Source organism: Perca fluviatilis, chromosome 12 (genome assembly GCF_010015445.1).
Source record: "Perca fluviatilis chromosome 12, GENO_Pfluv_1.0, whole genome shotgun sequence".
Classification (NCBI taxonomy): domain Eukaryota; kingdom Metazoa; phylum Chordata; class Actinopteri; order Perciformes; family Percidae; genus Perca; species Perca fluviatilis.
In genome coordinates, this window is record NC_053123.1 from 19524750 (window position 1) to 19549961 (window position 25212).

Consider the following 25212-nt stretch of genomic DNA (forward strand, 5'->3'; position numbering starts at 1 on the left):
CCGAAAATACTCATTAAAGGGCACTCTAGTGTATTGTACCTCCATGCTGCCTCCTTCTCTTGGTACTGCTAACCACAATGGCCAGGCTCGTATGAGGGAGCTGCCCCTGTCAGTAGCACAGACGGCTCAGCAGCGCAGCGGCTCCAGATTCACCAGGACACTGACACCGAGACGCAAGTGGGGAATATGACACACATCGGCGAAAAGAAAGGTAGGTAAATGAACTGATTATCGCGATGCTGTCTTCATTACACCGGGTATATCTTTGCCGAATGCCTGAGACACAACCCCTCGCAGGAATTACTGATGAAGTTCAATGCTGCCGTCGTGAAAAAAAAAAATGGTTTCCTTCTCAACAGACAGATGTAGCCTTTAGTCATCCTAACCCATATTTGTCTGGGAGCTAACCTTGTAGTTTTTCTTTAGACACTGCCTCAGAGCCTCTTACGTAAATAAATAGATAGAATCAAAGTAATGCATATAGGCTGCATTATGGTGATAGTAGCTTATAACCTACTGGGGTTAATGGTGTTCAGGATGTGACTGAAACCAGATATATTGTAACCGAAACTGCAGCTGTGTAATAGAGAAGTAACATCACATCCCTATCTCTCTCTCAGACCCAGAGCCTATGAAATAAAGGGCGTATAAGATGCAAACTGCCGCTGCAGGGTGATGGTGTGTATATCGCCATCATCAGCAGCTGTCTGGAGAGAACACTGTGCACAGCTGGATGAGGCGTTACTATGACTGAAGCCGCTTCCCGTGCCTCCTCTGACACTGTCGGTGCTGTCTTCCACAGTATCTCAGAGTCATGATGCTGCAGTGAAACTGTGCAGCACCTACAGTTATGTATTATTGATTAGTGCTGATAGGTCCTGTGCAGAGAGGTTTAAGGGCACTGTGAGGTATGGGAACCCCTTGAATAGATGAGTCATCCCCTGGAAGCTATTCTTGCCATGAATGATCAAAAGAAAGTGGTGTCAGCAGCAAGGCTTTTGTCATTGCTCTCTTTTAAACCATGTTTTTTTCTGCTTGGCAGGGCAGAGTGCCACAAGTGTAATGAGAAGTGGAGCTACCTTTAGGCTTCTGAGGAGCATTAGGCTCCTGCAAAGCTTGGATAGCACGCTACAATGCATGATGCAATGTAGAGTAGTGTACAGAAGTGTATTTACAGGCATAAAAGCACTGCTCTTAAAGTAGGAATGGACCGAGTTATCTTTCTCACAAGCTCACTCCTTCTCCCTCTACTGTACTTTTATTTAGTTCCACATGAGCGGATCAGGAGGTGGGGGTGCATTCCAGAGAACTGTGTCAGGTCTTAACTTTCTCCTTTTACTGTGGTGTGTCAAAGGTCACAGGTTTGATCTCTGCACATATCTGACAAATACCTTTGTGCCAAGAATCAAATGTCAGACTGTCAGAGCAAACAATGAAAGGAAAATACACAGGAAACAAGTTCCTAATGACCTCATATGTCCCGGTGGTAAGGCCCACGAAATAATTTCCATGGGAGTGTCATGTCGCTGCATCTTTGGCTCCGTTCGTGTGATTTTAGTCAGTTAACATTGATTGTATAATGTGTTAATCTGCAGCTGTTCCCCTGGGTTATCTGCAGTTCATGGAGGGATTGGAGATTGTTATCACTATAAATAACACTGGCACACACTTTGTCACCCATTATTTGTTTTCAAAGAGGTCTTACCCAGCTTTCTGGACTGTGTTACTCACGTGTGTGTATGTTTTTTTTATTTGCCACTTTCAAAGAAGTTTTTTATTTAACTAAAATAATATTTAGCTGAAGTGATTTGTATGTAATTACATTTTGATAATCGGTTATTTATTTACGGCATGTATTTAGTAAAAATGCCAACAATTCAGTGGTTCCAGGTCCTCAAGTGTGACTATTTGCTTTTTTTCTTAGTCTCCTGTAATCATAAATTAAATACTAGGGGTGTGAATCTTCACTGGTGTCCCGATTCACTTATGATTATCCTGTCAACGATTCAAATCGATTCAATATCACGATGCATCACGATGCGTCACCTCCTCAATATTATTATATATTGCTACACATGCTTTTCATCAACATATTCAAGCAGTGAGATATATTATGAATTCCCCTTTTTTTGTATCTGCTCTTAAAAAAAAAAAGACACTTCCTGAATGTAGCGGAGTCCGAACACAGCAGACAACAAACAAAAAGGCAAAAACTAAAAAGAAGCAGCGACCGGAAAATCAACAAGTAACATCATTAGGCAATAATCAATTATGGTCTGTCACGGCATCGATGCATATATATGTACATATGTATGCATATATGCATACATATTGAATACTGTGGAAATTTCAACTGTTAGTTCAGATGATTCAAAGCAATTTGAAAATGACCACACGGTTGACTGTTTTTTAAAGAAAATAATCAGTAGCTTAATCAAAAATGACAATAATCATTAGATTTGGCCCTAGAGTAATGTCTGCTGTAGGTATATGTTGTAGATTTGGGTAGTTTGTAGATTGCTTTGAAATTGTGAAACAAACGATAAAGGAAATAAACTAACAGCAGACTGCCAGCTGCTGCATCTGGCTGATTATGGCAGAATGCCACCAGGGCAGGGAGCAAATGAAGAAACCAAGGCACGAGGTCTAATGGATGTGAGGGAGGGCACAGATGCCATGGTAACCAGGCCTCAACATGTGCTCTAGATGAGCTAAGAGGCTGATCTGCGCCATTTAGGATGCCAACATTGAATCGGACGCTTTAATGGAATCGCAAATTCCGCACCTCTCTTTCTCTGCCCAGATTCAAGGCCAAAGTCTTTGCAGCCAAGGACTTTAAGCTAAAATCCCACATTCTCATCTGTTATTATTAACTGATGAGTTGCAGGGGAAAAGGCTAACCTATCCTCACCTAAAGAACCTAACCTATAAGATGTCAAAGCTCTCCCCATAGACTCACACATACACGTATGTGTTGCAATAGTGAAGCCTGGTTATATTCTCTTTTTGGAAGAAAAAAAAAAAATGAGTAAAATGATCTCACGTGTGCCTGAACCTCTGAGCCTATGTAGTTACAGTACAGTAGCTCCCACTGTGCAACAGCCTCCTGCCACTAAACAAACACGTTAATGAGTGTTTGTTTTACATTAGTGTCACTTTCTGCCCTTGTGAATCTCTTATCGATGCAGCCAACCAGAACGGTCTGCAGCGAAGCAACTACGCCTCGCTAGCAAATACATTTTCAACACAGTCCCTCACAGAGGACTACTGAATTTTTTGGATGGACCGCCTCAGAATAAGCATGTTTTCGCCCATCTCTGATGCACTTTGTTATGCTTTATTCATAGTTATCTGATGGTTTGTAACTGATAGTTGTTTTTACCCCGTGGCTGCGATTTTCCACATGGCCTGGTTCACTATGCCTCTTCATGCTCGTCTCGTGGATGAGTGGCTTCTCAGAGGAGTCATCCTGGCCCACATACCACTGCCACGCTCAGAGATCAGCACTCAGGGAGTTAACAGCTTTTATTCAAACCATTGCCTTATCCATTTAACCATACGGGCACTGGGTGTGATGAGAAGCCATTGTTTGCTCTTTGTGCCCTCACACTGTGCCCCCCCCCCCCCCTCTCACTACTCTCATACACGCATAGCACAAATTTACTCTCAGCAGGGGTGATTGATTATTGCTGCTAGATGGGGCCTCCTGCCTCCAATGTTACCAAGGCAACAGTGGACGCTCCAGATGTGGGTTAGAGATGAGAGATGTGACTTTCCTCTGTCAAATCTCTGGTTTGTGTTTAAAAATTGCTTGCAGCTTTGATACTGATGAGTGGTATGTTCAATTACAATATTTATTGAAGTCCTGCATATATATAAAGCTCTGCCTTGTTCAGCATATGTTCCCCCTCTTTCAATAGCGGCTGTATTAGTGTAGACCAATGTCCTATTCGCTCTTAGAGAAACTATTCTGTTTGGCATCACACCATCATTCGCAAAATTCTAGCTTTTGTCTGACACATGTAATTCAGCCAGTAGTGATATTATTACATCATTTATATGCATGTGTGACAATCCTTAAAGGAAATGATGTGGTTTCTCATATGCACGTCCCCATTTCCCATGACGGGTAAAGAAAGGATAGAAAAACATTCAACCCCGTCTGTATCATCTGAATGGAAATCCGCTACATTGCAGTGTCTTCGTCTAACATTTTCAGAGCATGATCTTTCTGCCGCTGTGTGCATTCACATCCTAATATGCTGAATGGGCTATTTTACTGTTTATATGCACCGTTGGCTACAGAGATAACAAATGGCCTGTCAATGACAGGAGGTAGAATAATCCGGTTAGTAAAATGAGACTGGGCTGGGGATGGTGATTGGCAGGTGGTTGTTGGGACAACAGCTGGCAGACAAAAAAGACAAAAAAGTATTTTTTTTTAACGAAGAAAAAAAAAAGAGTCTGTCCAACCTCATAATGACTTAAACAGGAGTGACAGGATGTATTGGTTTTCGGAACCTGATGGAAATTTTAATTTAATTCAAACATGTTATGACTGGATTGCAGTATTTGTTTAATATAGCTTGATAGCACTTCTACAATATGCTATGATTACTTGTCATTGTTTCAAATATGATATTTTGAAAGACATTTCCTATAATATCTTCAATTAGTGCTGGTTAAAAAGGGTTGCACTGGTCTACGTATTCTCCCTGAAGGTCCTGCATTATGACTGTAGGATTTTGATGTAATTGTTAATTTAATCTATATTCAACCAGGAAATCTCCTGAGATGCATTATTTCTTCTACAAGAGAGACCTGGACAAAATGGCATAATTAACACATAAAAAAACCACTCACAGACACAATTACTTTAAGAGCGATGAATGAGAAAGCTTAACTTTTTAAAACATAAAATATGTTGTAAATGTGGCATTTGAATGCCTGGTTTTGAGGCAGTGTTTCCAAATAAAGTTTGTCTTGTAAATTGTTTCAAGACTAGTGTGCTGTACAAAAATGATGTTTTGCTAAATTCAGAACAGACTCTAAAGATAATATGGATCAATTATAACTGTTAGAGACAGGGGAAAGCAATTTACAGAGGTAGACAGGAAAAATATAGCTGGCTTTCCACTCCTAAAGCAGATAATGAAAATGGTGATTACTCTAATATTTGATTACTGGTCATTCTGCTCTTATTTAAAATACATTGAATGATAATCAGCGCAACCCTGTGCAAAAATATATTGCCTGGCTAATATCTCTAATGCATTATTTGTCAGACATTGCAAGTTTTGATGCAAGACTCATAGCCTCTATTTCTCCATCTCTCAGGTCAATGTGGCTATTAAAGCAGCTCTCTGGGGTAGTTATCAGTCGCCGTGGATTCCTGAGGCCTGTCTCTATAGCAACCCATTCCTCCTCCTGAGTGCTGCTGCCAACTTACCCTCTCCACCACACGACAAATCTCTCCTCATCCCCCTGGCCAATCGCTGGATCTGAACTGCGTTGGAATGGACACTGAGTCGACCCACTCGGGCTACTCCTATCACTCTAGCCGCTCGGGGAGATCAAACCGACATGGGTATGTTTCCTGTCTGTCCGCCTTTCCATCTGCTTCTCAGCTGTATCTTTCTACCTCTCCCTTTCCATGACATGGGTTTCAGCTAGATCACAGGCTGCCTCTTTCGCAGCACCTTTTGCTAAGGTAGTTCATGTAATGACTTCTCTGCACATTGAGTTTGTTGTGTTTGTCTTCAGTTTGAGCGGGCAACGGGTTGGTTGTGGGCAAATTAATCAGATGAGAGACTAAGAGAGAGACAGATCAGAGAACAGGCAAGAGAATGAGACAGACAGAGTTTGTGGATTAGGGTCGTCACAGTTGAGTGGCTCTAACCTATTTCAGTGATTCACTCGGTCTATCTTGCAAATGAGAAAATAATTTGATATCTGTCATGTCTATTCCTCAATATTTCCCTCCCTTTCAACCAGCTTTTTAACAAGTAGGTCTGCAACTAGCCAGTATTTTTTTTAAATATTGTTTAATCTGCCTGTTATTGTCCCTATGTGTTGATGAATCATTGGTCCTACAGGATAAAGTGTCAGAAAATTATAAAAAAAACAAGTTCCCCAGAGTCCACAGTTTATATTCTATGATTGGTCAGACAAATAATCCAAAACCCATAGATATTCAGTTTACTATCATAACATATCAGACGAAGAAAAGCAGCAGATTTTAAACACATTTGAGAAGCTGGAACCAGAGATTTCTTTATACAAAAAGTATTTAAATGATAGCAAGGATTTAATTGTTGCCCATTCATTTTCTGCTAATCGACTTCTTCTTTCAGGTCTTGTTGTGTGTGTATATATGTATTTGAGTACTCATAAACAATCTACATGATTTGCTTAATTGCATGAGACCTGAAATGATTTGTCAATTTATATTTTTTTGATCAATAGAAAATATATGGTATGATTTTGATTCTTTGGTCATTTATCAAGCACAAAGGCCAAGCATTTGCTGGCTCCTAGCTTTTCAAATATAAGAATCTTCAAATTGTCTTTGGCATATAAAAGTAATTAACTAAGTAAACTGAGCTTTGGATGAAGCAGGAAAGTTGAATACATCAACTTCTCTTTGGCAAATTGTGAAAGCATTTTAACTATTTTCCGACATTTTATAGACAAAACGATTAATCAAGAAAATAATGTCCAGATTAATCAATAAAATGCATATGAGCACATGAGTGTATGTATTAATGATCATAACTTGATGTGTCTAAATTTCTTTTGTACCGTGCTTCATGTTCATTGTGTGTTTGTTGAACTTTAGGGATCGAAGTCGCGAGCGGCACAAGGCCAGCAGCAGTAAAGACAGCAGTCGCTCTGAGAGGTCCGTTGTCATCAACCCCCCTGACACGCCCTCCCAGGACTCCCCCGTTCACAATGGAGATCCGCTGCCAGGAGAACCCACACCAGCAGCAGATCAGGGAGATGAGGCCCAGGTATTTTCCATGGAAGTGTACACAAAGCTGTTCACGTGACAAAAATTTGATGTTTAAACTGTGAAGGAATGCAGGCTGTTTGTCAGAGAAATAATTTATTCCTAATACAGTAAATCAGAAGGCCTAGTAATCCATCTACAGTATAAACTCAGCACCATGACCTCTTCCTCTCAGCAGCTGGCTGCCCATTGCCACAGCGCCTGAAACATAATAACAATGGTGACAAGGGATCAAATAGGTCAGAGGATTAGCATTTCTCTTGTAGGCCTGTACGGATTTGTACGGACAACGCTGTGTTACAGTGTGTGTGTGTGTGTGTGTGTGTGTGTGTGTGTGTGTGTGTGTGTGTGTGTATGTGTGTATGTGTATGTGTATGTGTGTGTGTGTGTGTGGGTGTGGGTGTGTGTGCAATGCTGGGTATAACTGTCATGCCTGATCGCTTTGAAAGCAGAGCAAATTGGTACCAGTCATTCCATAAAGCTGATCTTGGTGAGCTCTGCAAGCAATAGAGGTTTTTAAGTAGACACAGGGAGGCAAAATGCTGTGATAATGCAGCTCAAAGACAGAATGGATATTGAACCAAGTCAACACCGCAGGGATTAAAGATGCATTCAAATCGTGATCATTATTCAAAGTAGTTCTAATAAATACAAATACACTTGTGTTAGATGGAAGGTCTCACTCTTACATCTGTCAGCTATTGCCAGCAGTTGGTTAGCTTAGCTTAGCTTAGTTTAGCTTATCTTATCTTAGCTTAGCACAAAGACTGCAAACGAGGAGAAACAGCTAGCCTGCCTCGATCCAAAAATAGATATCTCATTTTAATCTGTACAAAAACCAAAGTGTAAAAACAGCAATTTTTCATATGCCAGACTTTTCTTTTGCCAGGAGCAGGACAGGATTTAGTTATATTATATAGGATATATTGTTCTTTAGCTTTGGACAGAGCCAGGCTAGCTCTTTTCATGCAGATGAGCAGGTACATTGCAATGAAAGTTAAAGAAAGCTGAGTGAGAAGCAAAAAGACAACCAAAGGAGGAGAAAAGAATTACATATATATATTGCTCTGCCTTGGGCTCTCTTCACAGTCTTTCTGACCTACTTGAAATCTATAGTAAAAAGAGAGCATTTTGTCATTCTAAGTACTGTTGGTTTGTGTGTAAGAGAAAAAGGAGAAAATGTGTGTGTATGTGGAGCATACAAGCTGCCGGAAAAATAAGTACTATAGAGTATAGAGTATTATTTAATGTGAATAGTATCTGAGCATGTCTTCAGCCAGACTTTCTGAGAATTTCGGAGAGGTCTGACCTATTTTGCCATCTCGGCTCAGCATCCCCTTCTGGCTGGGCAGCCACATTCCACGATGTCATGTGAGTGTCAGCTTGTATCTTACGTTCATTGTCCGCAGTGTAAAGTAATCTGCCATTGTATTGCATTAGCCCTCCAGAAAAATGTGTCCAAATGGCACAGCAGCAGCACCATCATTACCACCACCAAAGTCCACCCCAGCCACTGTTTCTTTGGAGCAGCTCTGTTAGATGGCAGAGCTGCTGTAACACTTACAGGCTCCAGTGCAGAGATACATTCTCACAGACTGAGATTAGCCTTAACATCCAGCCAAACGCCACTTTGAGGAAAGCTGATATGAATAATCCTCCATGTTTACACGCATGGCTATGACATAAGGATACGGTCTTGGACCTCAGCTTCTGTGTGAGTATGTGTATGAGTCATAGAGAGAGTGCAGAATCTGTTACTGAGACTGTCCATGCTGCTTTGTGAGACAGGCGCGGTGACTTTATGCCAGAAGGCAGCGGCTTCAATTCACAATGTTAGCTCTAGCAACACCAAAGCATATGGGGAGAAGCACATACTCTTGTTTTGGCATTTTTCCACTTTGCTTCTAAGCCCTTTCCATCGAATTGTTGTACGCACACACATACTTATAGCTGCTACACACACATCGTTTAATGTAATGTAAAAATAACCACTCAATTAAAAGAATGGATTAAATTGTAGGGAACCTGCCAGGCATGATAAACTAATGCCAGTTGTTTTTGTCTAGTAACATCTATGACTCACTTGAACACAAACACATACACAGTGACACTAATACGCTTGCAAACACACTAATGTGCAAATTTCGTTTTAACCTCCACCCAGGCCAGTGGGGCTTAGCCATTGTGTTTTGCTGTTGGCAGACTGTCTGGTTTCTGTATGTGTGAGTCTGTGTGAACGGTGCTAATCAGTATGTTGTTGTTGTGTTGTGCTTTATGATGGTGGAACAGGCCTAACCATAATCCATATTCACCCTCTGCCAGATGAAAAGACTGCCAAGCAAGCAGCCATGTTGCCCGCCTCTCTCTCTCTCTCTCTCTCCTGTAACCCTTCTCTGTTTCATTCTCTATAAGTGACTTACTTTTCCTCCTCGCTTTACTGTATGTAGAGATCAGGCCTGATTAGTGTGGCATTAATCTTTGGGATTAATCCATTGAGACTTAATGGCTGGTTCTACCAGTGTATTAGCTCAATAAGTGATACAATGTTTCTCTCACTAAATGAAACATCAGCATGAAAGCTTGCCTGTATAAATGCCTTGGGGGTAATTGTTGAGGTGAATTAAATGTTCAGATGCTGATTTATAAGATCAACTATTAGGGTGCATATTTACCTGAACTGTCTAAAATGTCTGATTGAATTGGCCTTTTTCACAGTAGACATTTTGACTTATAACAAAGTCTTGCATTGCCAGACCTATCTCCACAGCACTGCGTCAGTGCTGAAGTATGGTCTGGCTACACCGCTTATCTATTCTGGGATTGGGGGAAAAAATGCTCTGACTCGTTCGTATTTCTTTAAACCAATCACAACCGTCCTTGGAGGCGCTAAGCCCTCGATGCAGCGACAGGGTGTGGGCCCTTGCAAAATAGATAGCAGAAGGGGAAGGACATTCGCCGGATGTCAGGCTTTATGCCAGCAACATACATTTGTTAAGACAGACTACTAATACATTTAATGATGGCTCTGTTCTATTCAAGTGTCTAAGTGAGTCATGACAGTGAGCCAGCATGCACAATACCAGCGCTTGTGATGTGTAAAAATTACTTCCTTGAAAAAGCCATATTGCATGTAGTTGAGCCTACAACACCAAACCATGTGTCACTTTTGGACATTTTTGTTAAATAGAGGAAGATTTTATAAGCTAAATTTCATCTTCTTCCTCCTCTTTCAGCCAGCAAAAACATAATTGTACCTTAGAGCTGACATCTGGTGATGAGTAACACAGACACAGAGTCTGGTTTCTCTGCTGACTCTCAGCTTCTCTTGAGCTCTATCACCCCTACTGTGTTTAAGATACAGCCAAACCAGGTTTAGTCACTCTCATTTGCATATTTTTCTGCAGTATACAATGCTGAGCTGATCTAAAGGACATTTATTGCGTGAAATAAACAAAAGCTTAATTTGGACAGAGGGTCAAAATTAAGTAAAAATACATATTTATCCCACCATGCATACATACAAAAGACAACGTCTATGTACATGTAAAAACTGAGCAACCTATCTGCTGATGAATACCGTGTAATGCTGCCAAAAGCTAAAGAACAGGTGAATAAGTTGAACTTAAGTGGAGATTGTTTCGTTAACTGCTGTTTCCACAGTTAAGAATGAAGTGTCAAGCTTAATGGGGTATTGGTTTTGTATTCCTACTTGTTCTGCTCTTTCACAGAAGTGTGGAATGACGTTGATTGTTCGCAGAGGTGGGGACCCTGTTAACAGAGTTGGCTTAAAGGTCCCATGGCATGAACATTTCACTTTATGAGGTTTTTTAACATTAATATGAGTTCCCCCAGCCAGCCTGTGGTCCCCCAGTGGCTAGAAATGGCAATAGGTGTAAACCGAGCCCTGGGTATCCTGCTCTGCCTTTGAGAAAATGAAAGCTCAGATGGGCCAATCTGTAATCTTCCCTTTATGACTTCATAAGGGGAAAGGTTACCTCCCCTTTCTTTGCTTTGCCCGCCCAGAGAATTTGGCCCGCCCATGAGAAAGAGAGAGACATCATGGCTTACAAACGAGCGAAGCATGGCAGTTGGTCAAGGCCACACCCCCACCCTCCACCTTGCCCCACCTCTCTCCTCCTCAGTAGCATTTAAAGCTTCAGACACCGAAATAGCACATCCTAAGGAAAGCTCACTGTGGGACTGGCTCGTAGTGGCTGTAATTCTGCACCAAGGCTGAATTTTGGGAAAGAGACTTCAGATACAGTATTAGGGGACCACTGAGGCCTAGTTAAAAGCATCCAAAAAGCAGCATGTCATAGGACCTTTAAGATAGAAAAGGGAGCAAAAGAGGAGAAATGTGAGAGGAATAGAAATGAGATTGGATACTAAATGGAGTTGACACTGCACTTACCTCCCTTCTTACTTCTATCCCACACCTTAAACCACTGCCACCCTCCCTCTCTCCCTTCCCCTTCCTCTCCTCTTATCCTGCTCATTCATGTTCTGCCTCCTGTTGGCATCCCCTCCTCCAGCACGGCTGAGTTAATTAGCTATAAACAGTAATGGAGGGCAGAATTCATATTTATGCACCACTTAATATGCAAAAGTTACATTACTGTAACTTCTTGCGGTAATAGGCACAGTTTACAGTGCGATACACACTCTAGACATGTGAGAATTAATGTAACCATCTTCTGTCTGCGGTACCTTCATCATGCCCATATGGCTTGAGTTTTGGGTTTTAGCCTCGTTTGATGTGTCTAAGTGTGTGTGTGTGTGTGTGTGTGTGTGTGTGTGTGTGTGTGTGTGTGTGTGTGTGTGTGTGTGTGTGTGTGTGTGTGTGTGTGTGTGTGTGTGTGTGTGTGTGTGTGTGTGTGTGTGTGAACATGTGTGGACCCACGAAGGCTTATCTTTTCAGCTTGTCAGCTTGTCTTTTTTCTAGCCCTCATTCCTCTCTCTGCAGCTGCTGCTCCTGATTAGTTGTAGTTTGAGATATACTGTACAATGCAGTGACACTCTGGGGGAAAATGAGTGGCTAATTACCTGAATTAATGACAGGCACACAAAGAAATAACTGCCTCAGATTTGTCATGTATTTATACTCCCTGTCTCTCTTTCTTGGAAATCTTGGAATTTATGCTTAAAATGACCCTGCTTGCTTGAAAGAAAATAATTGACTCTAATTTCCAGTGATGGGCCAGGGCCTGGAAAGCTTCAGCTTTTGTTGTTGTTGTGTGTGTGTGTGTGTGTGTGTGTGTGTGTGTGTGTGTGTGTGTGTGTGTGTGTGTGTGTGTGTGTGTGTGTGTGTGTGTGTGTGTGTGTGTGTGTGTGTGTGTGTGTGTGTGTGAGACGTTACAGCACTCCCTAACATGTCATCTTATATTACTTCAATGGGACATTGAAGGCCTGTCATAATGAGGCAAAACTCCAAGAAAATCAAACATCTCTGAATAGCCTGAAGGATGTGCTGTGTGCATGGTGCATAACATCTATAATTCACTCATGCAAAGACAAGAGTAAAATAGGATAATTAAGGCATTGTTTCTTGTCAGTTTCAGGTTTCTATTTATCAATTGATTTGCCAGTTTCTCATTAATTTTACCCTGATTTGGCTATTTTGTCAGCCATTTTAAAATGACAAAGAAACATCTTACCTCTAGTGGTATCTAGCAATGCAGATAGATTTGGTTTTCTTTGCCCAGGTTATCTCCTCTACCCCAATACAACAACATTTAGTTTGTGCTCACAGCATTGAAAAATGACATTTAAAGCTACACTGGCCAATATTTTCAATAGATCAATGAACTATGGGTAATTTAAATGGGGTTACTCCTACAGAGTATTATCACCCAAATCTGTGCCCTTTAGCTCTGCAGAGCTTTTTAGCATCTTTCTGCTCATTGTTTTGGTTTTTTCCAGACACAGCAGGCAGCTGTTTTCAGCCATGATAAACCCACTGCCCTGCACCTGCCCAGCACCACAAGGCAGACAGACAAAGTTAGCGACTAGCTGGTAAACATAGTGGAGCATTTAGCAACTAAAAGGAGGATGACTACTGTACTTGCATTCATATGAATGTAAATGTTGCCCAGTGTCTGCTGGATGTACGAAAAGGAAGTGTTTTTCTTTCACTTATTAAGGTGCTAATATGTCAGTATTGATTGTACAGCTTGTTCTGCTGCCCTCACAGGGCCAAAAACGGCAGCAAAAAAAGTATTTGTTTTGTGTTATTTGGGTGAACACATTATGTGCCAACCCTCCCTTCAGCTTTCTTTCATTCCTCCCTCAGGATGATAACTGGGGGGAAACCACCACCGCAGTGACAGGCACCTCAGAGCTGAGTATTTCTCAGGAGGAAGTGGTTGGACTGGGGAAGGGAATGCAGGACCGGACCGCAGGCTTCCGCCGTTATCTTCCCCTGGCTGTAGGCTCATGTGTGGGGCTGCTGGTGCTGGCCACGCCCTTGGCCTTCCTGCTTCTTCCGGCTGTAATGTGGCCAGACAGGCTGCAGGCTTGTGGCGCAGCCTGTGAGGGACTCTTCCTCTCCATCGCCTTCAAGCTCCTCATCCTCCTGTTGGCCATGTGGGCCTTGTTTCTCAAGCCAGGCCGGGCAAGCCTGCCCAGAGTGTGTGTGTACCGTGCCTTCCTTACCACACTTACACTTCTGCTCACCATGTCTTATTGGCTCTTCTATGGGGTCCGGATCCTTGATGCACAGGTGGGTTTGAGAGTGTGTCATTAGAGCATTAAAAGTATTTTTATGGCTTCAAAGATCTTATATATTTTTACAAAATATTTAAACAGTGTTGAGGCTGATGCATGGTGCATGTGGTTACCTAGAAATAATGCACAACCAATCAGAATCAGCCACTCTGCAGCGATTGTATGATCATCTTCTAACGTTATCTCTTCTTATTTGGCCCTTTATTTTGGATTTCATTAATCTAAGGAAAAACATTTTTATTTTATTTTTATTCGTCCACACAAACATATCTATAATTGTGCAGTGTGTACATAAACAGTACTTATCATACAACTAAAAAGTATTTTGTGGTTTTAAATACCTCTGGGGTTGTTTTTAATGTGGCATTTGGTTATTAGATCTTATTCTAATAAGCCATTTTAGTCATGATTTATAATCACATTTTTGTTTAATGCTAAATTTGTGACATGTTTGCGTTATTTGTGGTATTTTATTTTCCTGTAACTGGTTATTGCTGCCTATCTTGCTCTTGAAAACAAGATTCTTAATCTAATTTTTAATCTTCAGACTTTTCTGATTAAATATAGGTGAAATGAAATTAAAGAAGAGGGTTTTCATCCAGCAGTGAGTGTTTTCATTAAACCTATGATGTGGTCTGAGCAGGATGAGGACTACCATGGGATCGTCCAGTTTGCTGTGTCCCTCGTGGACTCCCAGCTGTTTGTCCACTACCTGGCCGTGGTGCTGCTGGAGCTCCGCCACCTCCAGCCCTGCTACAGCGTCTGTGTCATCCGTTCCACAGACGGCGAGACACGTCACTACAACATAGGACAGCTTAGGTACGCAATCGCTGTTATTACGTACTCTAAGTGATATACATATATTCCTAATCCCTTTTATATCCTAATATTCCTATTCCTAATAAAAAGATGGATTAAAGAATAAGCTATAAATACAAGCATATTAGCATTTTACATGTGAACATGACTTTTCTGTACAGCACACATTCAGACACTCTCACTGGCACTTGGTACAGTCATTACACTGTTGAAGTGTGTTTGTAAATGGAGGCCAATGTCCACAGGGAAGACACAGGCAGTAATTGAGTTACTCATCAGCCTCCTCGTCTAGTAGTCCAGTTGGGTAGTGCACATATTAAATAATACCGTTACCGTGATAGGTGATAAAAGCACCAAATTTTACTTGAAGCTTTTTAGGACCTCCTGAATGATTCCAGCCTAGGAGCCCAGCTGAAATATTGAAATTTAGTGTCAAATCACTTAAAAATCAATATTCATGAAAAACCTTTTTTGTTTTATTTCCTCTCAAGTAAAACTTTCAGGGTAATGGCCTTTTAAGACCACTGAATAAGCTTCCTTTTGTTAATTTGTGCTCAGGCCAGTAGATCTTAATTATAAGTGTAAAATAGAGTGCCAAGACATCTTATACCTCAAAAAAACTCAAAAAGCCCTGTATAATATAGGCGGAATTATTTAAAAAGGCAGCAAAAATGTTTAAATGTTAAGAGATCTTGGTTTTCTCTTTTATTTTTCAATTCAACTAGGTCATTCATGTAGCTTTCTACTGAGTTCATAGTTTGGTCATTAGTTTTATGTTAGGCTGCATCACATCACATTGAATCCTATCTGTGTGTGACAGTACATAGCTAGATGTACTTTCAGTTATTTTGGTTTCCTATTGTAGACGTGTTGCAGATCAGAATGTCTTGATTTGTTCGTTCTTTTATGCTTACATAACATTTCAATCAGGAGAGACTTCGTTGCAGATATGCAAATATTTATTATAGATGAGCATGATATGAACATAGATACATGAATTATGCATAGTCTTTGGGGATTAAACTCCATCATAGTAAATATTTAAAGGGGCAGAGAAACAGGCATATCCCCCCCCCCGATGGAGCGTAGACACTGGTGATGGCGGAGAGGGAACCAGGAGGTCGAACGGAAGACCCGTCCGCCAGAAGGGACTCCGGTGGCAATGGTTGAAGAAGCCCGGAGGTGGAAGGGGAGGAGGAGGGTTGCAGCTTTGCCTGAGAAGCAACATGTCATTCTGTGATTGGATCATGATTTCGAGGCCAACTCTGATTGGCCTACCGAAGAGTGCACGTCTCCTACCAGCTGAACAGAATTAGGGAGAAATAGTGGTGATTGCAGTCATAGAAGTCTTCCTGAAAGAATTTGCGCTGAACTTCATTAGTTTCTGAGACTTCAACATGGAGCTGAACTGGGCCCTATGTATTATTTGCCAGAAATACTCCTGAACCCCTGAGATGTCCCTTGCAGACACCTGGGACAAGTGGTGATAAATCTGATGCCTATAGATAATTTCTTGCTAATGTCGAGCTATTCTGGGCGATTGACAATCTTCCAACTAAACTCTATTTTGTGAATGATTAAATTGCTAGCAATTTTGCTTCACATTCTGCTTCTTGGCACAAATCTTTCCACCTAAAGTTTAACAATTCAAAGTTTATGAAAGCGACAAAGAAGAACGTGCGGAATGCTGTTGAATCTGGAGGGGGAAAGCCAATGAAATGCCAACGACTGGATGTTCGAAAGTGCTTCTTCTGTGAGGGTGGCATAGGTCAAGGTGCTCTCCATGAAGTATCAACATTTGATACTGACAGGAATATCCGAACCATGATCACTGAACTTGAGCACACAAGGCTTATGACAAGGATAATTGAAGGAGATTTAATTGGAGGAGATTTAATTGCAATTGAGGCAAATACCATTTACCATGCCTTGTAAAGCTGAGAAATCGCTACCGTGGACTCGCTAGTAAGAGCGACCAATGTCCAGAAAACATAGATGAAAAGATGAAGTCTCGCGCTTTCATTGAACTTCAGGACTACGTTGAAAAATGTGTTGATTCTGAATTCCTTCTCTTTATGCTATCAGAGCTCCACTCTTTGTATGTAAATCGACTTCAGGAATTGGGTGTCAGGAAGCAAGTCAACAAACCAGATTGAAAAAAAATAATTTGCTTCAACGCTTTCCAGATGCACAAGAACAATTTGATGGAAGGAATACAGTTCTTGTTTTCGAGGAGGGCATGAGAAATATGCTAAGGGAAGGTATGAGGAAGAGAGATTTTGATGAAGACGCTCTCATCCTGGCAAAAGCTGCGAAGATTATTAGAAATTACATATTCAACCATATAGGCTTCAAATTCACTGGATCCTTCCCAGAAAGATGTCAAGAAACCTAATTTCAAGTCTCTTATCTCAATGATAATGAATGGCTCCAACTTGAAAGATCAAGAGAAATGTGAGTCTCAGGCTTGCTTCACAGTGGGACAAGGCATTCATTATAACACAAAGAAAAGGGCAACACCCACTGCTAGGATGACCAGACACAGCCTTGAACGTGAACCACTGCTCCCTATTTACATAAGCCTTAATGTACATGTACAAACCAGAAGCAAGCAACTGGTCCAGCAATTAAACCAAATGGGTATTAGCATTTCATTTGACAGAGTTATTCAAATTGAAGACTGGCTTGCTAAAGCCACATGTGAACGCTTTGAAGTTGATGGTGTTGTGGTTCCAACTTGTTTCCAGAAAGGGCTCTTCACAGTTGGTATCCTTGATAACCTTGACTATGACCCAAGTTCAACCACTTCTGTAGTCTCCTTTCATGGTACTGGAATCAGCATGTTTCAATTACCAACTAAGGATGACTGTGGTGTACAGAGACCACCCATTATGATACCACCTTTTGAAAATAAAAATAAAGCTCTTCCTGGCACTTTTGCCACTGTCCCTGCTGTAGCTCTGAAAAACACTTCTGTTTCAGTGCCAGAGTGTAATGTAGTTACAGCTATGGGCTTATTAGATTATGCAAGAGAAGAACAACTGGGTCAATCATGCACTGCCACTTCTAGAGAAGATAGAACTGGCCAGTGATGATGCAGTTGCATGGTCTGCATATCATGCTTCTATGCAGCCATTGGTGGAAGACCCCCCAGCAAAATGTGCACTCCTTCCTCTCTTTTATGAGAAATCTGACAACTATCAAGCACTGTTGATGTTCCATGCCTATTCAGGTTGTGATACAACATCTGCTTTTACTGGGAAGGGTAAGAAGTCAGTTTGGCGGGCCTGGCAAGCCTATGATGACCTGCAAATATGGCAAAGCAAGTCTAGACTGCTCACCTCTTTGTATATCCAGCTGTAATGACTCATAATTATCAATTACAGTGCCAATAAAGATCATATTCCTAATACTTTAACGTGTATTGAGGCATAAGTTATGTAAAAGTTCATAAATATAAATAAACATATAAAATGTTAACTTTGGGATTTATTTGAACACTTTATCTTGTGGAGCAACTTGAAAATCACTGTGTTTTTAAGCATATTTAATTCATAATGATATACTTATAATATGACATGTTACAAAGTTTTTTTCCGAGGGCTCCTAGGCCAAAATTACACTATAGACCATAAGGAAACAACATGCAAAATTTGGTGCTTTTGTCACTTCGGTAACGGTGTTTTCACACCACCGGACTAGTCTGCTCAAGGCGAGCTATTCTTGGAGTTTGGGGGGAGGGAAGACAACGTGCTGGACACAGGCGCTCTTCCTTTGGATGTCTTACTTTGTATTTTTTCTAAATGAGTGTGTCAGCATGACTACGAGACAATGTGGTAATTAGATATGGTTTGTATGAGGCCTGAAATACACTACGGATACATATTTTATAAATAACTTCCAATAACTTTTGTGGAATTATTATAAGGCAAAAGAACTGATCAACAGAATCAACAGAACTTTGTTCTCTGTTTCTGTTTCTCTTCTGTTTGTCTAATAACTCAATGTTCAGTGGATCCAAGGGCATTATTATTATCATTATTTCTTATATAAGTCAGCCATTATGTAAATTGTATTTCTTGTGTCTATAAATTTAATCTTACCTTCTCTCTCTCTCTCCATCTCTCTCCATCTCTCTCCATCTCTCTCTCTCTCTCTCTCTCTCTCTCTCTCACACAGCATTCAAAAGGCTGCTCTGTCCATTTTGGAGTATTACTACAGAGACTTTCCACTCCATAACCCAGCCCTTCTCTCTGCCTCTAAGCACCGGGCTGCCAAACACCTGGCCGGGTTGAAGGTGTACAATGTGGATGGTTAGTCGCCTCATCTGTCCTATATTGGTGTTTCATTTGTTCCCAAGGGCCTGTTTCACTTAGTCTATGCTAGACAGTTTCAGATATACAGAGACCAATTTATTTTAAGCCTAAAAAGTTACAGAGGACGTCGTCGGTAGGGTTGGACATCGTTTGGATTTTAAAAATTCGGATTCCAATTCCGATTCTTTGTTTCGATTGCGGTTCTTATCCATTCTCGATTCCGATTCTTTGAGGGGTGGAGTTGAAACGGGTCACATGCCTATTTTCACAAATAAGAGGAAAGTTTTATTTTGATTCAGTTGTGGTTTGCAGTTTTACAGGGCTTTTTCAATGTAAAATAAGCGATAATCGGATTTGAAACCAAATCCTAAACGATTCCAAACAATTCCAATAAAGAAACGATTCTATTGGAATCGTAATTTTTGAAACGATTCCAAGTAGGAAGTGGTTCTCGATGCCCAATCCTAGTCGTCAGTCATTTCTGTTTGCCCAAAGAAACTAATCTGAGCCTACAGGTCTGCACTGCACAGGATTGTATGTTTCTGGAGGTTTTTATGTTGGTACACTCTTAGCTGAATTTTCTGTTAGGGAAACTGTTGAATTCTTCCATAAGGCAAATGTTTTCTGTCAGAGTGCAGGGAGCTGAGCGGTTAGATGTGGTTACTAAAATAGTCAAGAACTAGACAGCTTTGTTTCAACAGATTAAACTGGAAGTCTGTCTGAAGTCTGATTATTCGTTAAAACTAAACCATAGTCAAAGTCTATCTCTGTGTGAAACAGGTCCCTGTTTTGTCTTCCGCTCCTTCTGCTTTCTTGTTGTGATGTTTTCTTTTCCATCTCCATCTCTTCCATGAGCAGCTTTTAAAAACAAACTGAGAAAATACCTTTTGGACAGTAAGTATAGATAAAAGTCCTCAACATCACGCAGCATTCTTTCACAGGAAGCCACTAATTTCACGGTTCAGTTCACTCCATCTTTACTGCACTCTGAAGCCACCGTCCCTGAAATAATGTATATATTGCATGTGGGGAAAGCACTGCTGCTACACACACACACACACACACACACACACACACACACACACACACACACACACACACACAAACAAACTCCAACTGTGGTACTACAATGCTTCTGATACATTGCCCTGCACCCACAAACACACATCCTGTAATGCCACATATTGCACTCTTTCCTGCAATTAAAAGGGTCCTGCAAAGCACAGTGGATTTGATGATCTATGGCAGGGATGCAGTATGGGATATGGTGTCCTGATAGCACCTCCCATCTACCCCACCCCCTTCCCTATCAAAGTGCAGTGGAGAGGCCTCTAGGGGGCCATGGAATTTCAAGCCTTAAATAATTCATCAGAGTAACGCTCATTCCTCACATACTCCCACATCTCTCCTTCCTCCCGCTTAGCCCGTCTCCAGCTCGGCTCGCTCTCACTTTCTTTTTTTCACCCTTTCTTTTCATGTTTCACTTACTTCAACACCCACCCACCCCCCTCTCTCTTTCTCATTCACAGGCATTCAAAGTCACTCTTCTCATGGCTTTAATATTTAGGCCAGGAAATTAAAGAGGCTGGTGTTTACCCATATTTTCAGTGAAAATATTTACAATGCTCCCTGTGCAAATTATCTGACGGTATTCTTTCCACAGTATACACTAGGATAGTTTTTCTTCAATTTTGTCATGGCTACATTCAGCTTATCTTTCTCACCTGCACACACACACACACACACACACATAAACATATGCAGATCAGATAATTAATGATTTATATCCTTACCTGACCTGCAGCGTTTACTCTCTATAACGTCCCCCAAACTGTACTGATCTTCATTAATATGGAGCAGACCTTACTCCCCCACAATAAAATCCCGGGAACTCTAATATACTGCTGTACAAGCTCCATTAGCTTTATGGGTTTGTCACACTAACCAGTAAATTCATAGATCAGACAAGAACCATGGGCTTTGAAGTGTAAAATAGTGAATATTTAATCAATCCAGCCATATAAATGTTTCTGCATCAGTCTTTCTGAGGAGAAACATAGATGCTTCTAGTGGAAATTGCCTCTTTGTGAGTGCTATGATTACATTCTCTGTGCCAGAGACACATGATCTGGCTGGATGCCCCAGATAAGTAACAAAGATTAACAACAACTCTTCTGAAATATTTCTCAAACCTAGGAAATGGATAATACTGACCAAAGAGGCTGATTTATTGTTGTTTTATACTCTCCTCCCATCTGACCTTTGCTGTCCATGATTCAGATTGAGATACAGCCCATTAATCGGAGTCAAGGACCCTGATGGGGTCAGGTGCTACTTCCTCCTGCTTAAACTGATATAACCAATTTTCCTCTGTCCTCTCCATTTGGTCCAGCTCCGGGGAACACAGCAGGAGCGCAGCCTGGTAATGGGAATCAGTCACGGGCTATGGTTACAGCTGCCGCCAAACGCAAAGACAGCGCCCACAATGAGCTGTATTATGAAGAGGCCGACTACGAGAGAAGAGTCCGTAAACGTAGAGCCAGGTGAGACACGGAAAACAATTGAAAGCATGTCAAATGGCTGCTTACTGATCTGTAGACTCTTCCAGACAGAAATGTGAAAGCAATTTTGCACGGTCTGAATGCACGTCAAGTCTGGCCATTAAAGGTTCCATTCCTAATGTGCTTTCAATGTAAGGGATGGAGGATGAAATCCACAGTCCTTGTTTGGTGCAAAAATGTATTCAAAAGTTTATCTGAAGCTAATATGAGATTCAGGAGTCTTGAGTTAGTCAAGTCAAGTGGACTGTTCCAAAGTTACAGTCGTTCTACAGTTATAGTGGATCTCCTGATGTCAAGTATAAACAGGAGGAATATACATCAAGACCAGTTTCAAAGTACATATGGGCAACTGACTATTGTCTTAAAACAGACTTAAAAAATAAAGAGCACTGTAATAAACATTACTTAGTTATCATCTCTTATGCACAAAGAAAATGAAATCAGTTCAATAAACCAGGAAACATTGTGAACGCCATATTTTATGTTGATGCGGAGATTATTCTCCTGTAGTCTATAATAATATAAATGTATTCATAATTTTCCCCTCATGCTTCAGGGCAAATAAACTGAATGACAAAAAGCCATTACTTTAACAGATTTATATTATGTACTCCATGTATGAAAAGGGCTCAACGGTTTTATTGGTAGATTAGAGTGTTGCCCAATGGATTAAATATGAGTGTAGAGAGCCGACAGTAAGTTAACTGCTGTGTGTGTGTGTGTGTGTTCCCACTTTGTCAGGCTGGTGGTGGCTGTGGAGGAGGCCTTCACACATGTCCGTCGGATGAAAAAAGAGGATGAGCGTGAGACACCGTCTGACATCATGGATGTGCGTGAAGCAGCTCTGGCTATATTTCCCTCCATGGCCCGTGTGCTGCAGAAGTACCTCCGCACCACCAGGAGGCAGCACTGCCACAGCATGGAGAGCATCCAGAAGCACCTGGCTTTCTGCCTCGTTAATAACATGAGCCCTAAGGTGAGTTTGGCTTTGAACCTTGACATATTTGAATAAGAATAGATGCAGGTTTTTTTTGTGGCCGGGTTAGCTCAGTTGGTGGAGCAGGCGTACATTTGTGGAGGATTGCTCCTTGACGCAGCGGCCACGAGTTCGACTCCGACCTGCGGTCCTTTGCTGCATGTCGTTCCCCTTCTCTCTCCTCTTTCATGTCTTCATCTGTCCTGTGGAATTAAAGGCCTGAAATGCCCCAAAAAATTATATATATATATATATATATATATATATATATATATATATATATATATATATATATATATATATATATATATATAAAATAGAATAGATGCGTTTTTAATATTCCAAGCCACAGAAGTCAGTGTTTACAGGACTTAAACGATAATCCCAAGTTAATAATGTTCATACTTTTGGCCATCATGATATGATAACATTGTAGGCCTACTTACCAGTATCATTTAAACCATCAAACAGGTTTAAAATAAAGTTCTCAGTGTTGTGCCTTCCCAAAATGGATTGTCTTGGTGAACATTGTTTTTTATTATTGGCTGTTTCTGTGTGTCTAGGCGTTCCTCGAGGCATACCTGGCCCCTGGTCCGACCCTGCAGTACGGCCCTGAGCGCTGGATGGCAGACCAGTGGACTTTGGTCAGCGAGGCTTCTGTCACCGGCGGCATAAAGGAGGGGTCAGAGTTCCTGCTAAGATGTCTTGACTTTAGCTTAGCTGTGACCGTCAAGGGCATCCCGTACATCAGACTGACTGAGGAGTACATAGACCCCAAGTCTCACAAGTTTATACTGCTGCTCCAATCAGAAACCTCAGTTTAACGCAGTGGACCAGTGCTGCTGATCTGGACTTACAGGACTGTTACACATCTCCGACTGAATTTTTCAAACAATGACTTTTTGTACTGTTTTTTTTGTACTTTTGTTTATGTAATTTCCTCACAAAGAATATCTTTGTTTCCTTGTCTTTGTCCCGAGCAACATGAAAGGTGATCAAAGACAGAAAATGGGAGGGAGTATGCTTGGATTTCTCTGTCCTGACGTTTGCAGAACACAGTTCAGGTATTCCTCTATGCACGACAGATGACCCTCACAAACCTTCTTTTTCCTTTTATTTGCATGTGCCAGTGTGTGCCTGCGTGGGGGAGTTCATGATTTTTGAGCAGTGTGTGTGATTTAGGATGAAAAAGTATGTGTTTTGAGTGTAGCGTACACTCAGGATCTGTCTAGACCTGTCTCTTCTTTCGCCTTAGCGTTAGTGACTGGGACATTTGATATAACCTGAACCCTTTTTCTCCCAAACTACTCTTTTAGTTTTCACAACAATTATTTAACTGCCCTGTATTACAGATGTATGTACAGTATTTATATGTGAATATACTTTATCCTTCCAGACTTTTTATATCAAAATTGTGCATTGCTAGATTTTTTTTTTACATTGTCAAAGATATGTTTTTTTACCTTGTCTGTCTGCACTGTTATTGTGGCGATAACTGTACTGTAAATAGATGAAACATGTTTGTAAATGTCAAAATCACTGGAATCTCTTGGACTGAGTGCAACCACAGTACAGCTGAATATAGATGGTTCTAGCCAATAGATTGTGAGCAAACACGTGACCACTTATTGTGTATGTACAGTCAAGTGTGTGCAGTGTACACTGATCTTTTTGTAGGCCAGCAGAGAGAACGCTATTAGGTTTATGTGGGTGACCTTTTATATCTTGTGTTAAAACTGTTGCCTTTGTGCTGTTTAATTTTAAAACATATGCCACTGATTTTCATCTTAATTCATCATGAGGAGAGTGTATTGTTACAGCACCCATCTGCATAATGTAAATCATGGAGCACAAGAAAATGCATAACCTAACCTAACCTACTTTCTCACCTAAATGAATAGTCACTTATTTCATGCTGGCAAGTGTTTAAACATGTGCTGCAAATGAATAATTTAGTGTAAATCAGATCAACCCAGTGTCAGTATTTCTGCTGTCAGTATTTTGTCTCAGTATCACACTACTGCCACCTATCTGCAGCTACTGGAACAGGAACACTGTCCTGAGCTTCAATCAAACTGTTGATTCGTATGAATATTTAATCTGTTTTTTTCAAACCCTTTGTATTTATGAGCACTGTTATGTTGTAAATTTATATTTACACAAGTGTTACTGTGGTCAATGATGGTGTAGTTTTGTTTAGGCTTTTAGAGTGTTGATGGTTGTAAATAGTTCTTGACTACACGTGCCTCAGTTATACATATTTAGGATGTGCTCAGCATACATGTACAGTTTTCAAGTGTGTGTGTGTGTGTGTGTGTGTGTGTGTGAGAGAGCGAGAGAGTGAGAGAGAGAAGAAAGGGAACATAATGAAGAAAAGAGATGCTTTTCCAAATACTTTGTTCCTGTCTTCTTTTATACAACAGAACATGTAAAATCACAGCAGCTGTGTCAAAGTCACATTTGTAAAAAAATAAATATTTGTATCGACCTTTTTACGGCATTTGATTGTTGTAATTTTATGTTACAATGATTGATACATTTTAGCAGCCTTTCTAGTAGTTTAACTGTTAGTTAGTGTAGTCATGTAACTTTGTTCATGGATAGTAAGTTGTTAGTTAGAAACACATTTTTTTGTTGTGAAATCACAACATCCCACATTAAATGTTTTTCACCATGCAGAGATCTGAGGAGCTAGTTAGCCATAGTCCTCATAAATCCACCGGAGTTTAAAATTCCAACACTAAGAAAGCAGAAGGAAACGGACATCAGCGAAAATACATTCATCCGGCGGAATTTCCTGGAGCAATC

At 40.8% G+C, this 25212-nt stretch overlaps 1 protein-coding gene across 1 annotated transcript; it reads left to right on the plus strand.

The window, feature by feature from the left end:
• On the plus strand, nt 1–24904 carry LOC120570493 (vang-like protein 1). Its single transcript, XM_039818876.1, has 9 exons — nt 1–211; nt 5338–5587; nt 6839–7010; nt 13299–13727; nt 14376–14551; nt 18731–18864; nt 21260–21410; nt 22170–22404; nt 22968–24904. The coding sequence occupies exons 2-9, from the start codon at nt 5517–5519 to the stop codon at nt 23226–23228; spliced, it is 1629 nt and encodes a 542-aa protein (XP_039674810.1). The 5' UTR covers nt 1–211; nt 5338–5516; the 3' UTR covers nt 23229–24904.
• The last annotated feature ends 308 nt before the right edge of the window (nt 24905–25212 follow it).

What these genes read in the sequence shown, in the direction of transcription:
- LOC120570493 (XM_039818876.1), top strand. Translation starts at nt 5,517, where the DNA reads ATGGACACTGAGTCGACCCACTCGGGCTACTCCTATCACTCTAGCCGC. An exon ending in GGGAGATCAAACCGACATGG is followed by an intron (nt 5,588 to 6,838) that starts GTATGTTTCCTG and finishes GTTGAACTTTAG; the next exon opens with GGATCGAAGTCGCGAGCGGC. An exon ending in TCCGGATCCTTGATGCACAG is followed by an intron (nt 13,728 to 14,375) that starts GTGGGTTTGAGA and finishes TGGTCTGAGCAG; the next exon opens with GATGAGGACTACCATGGGAT.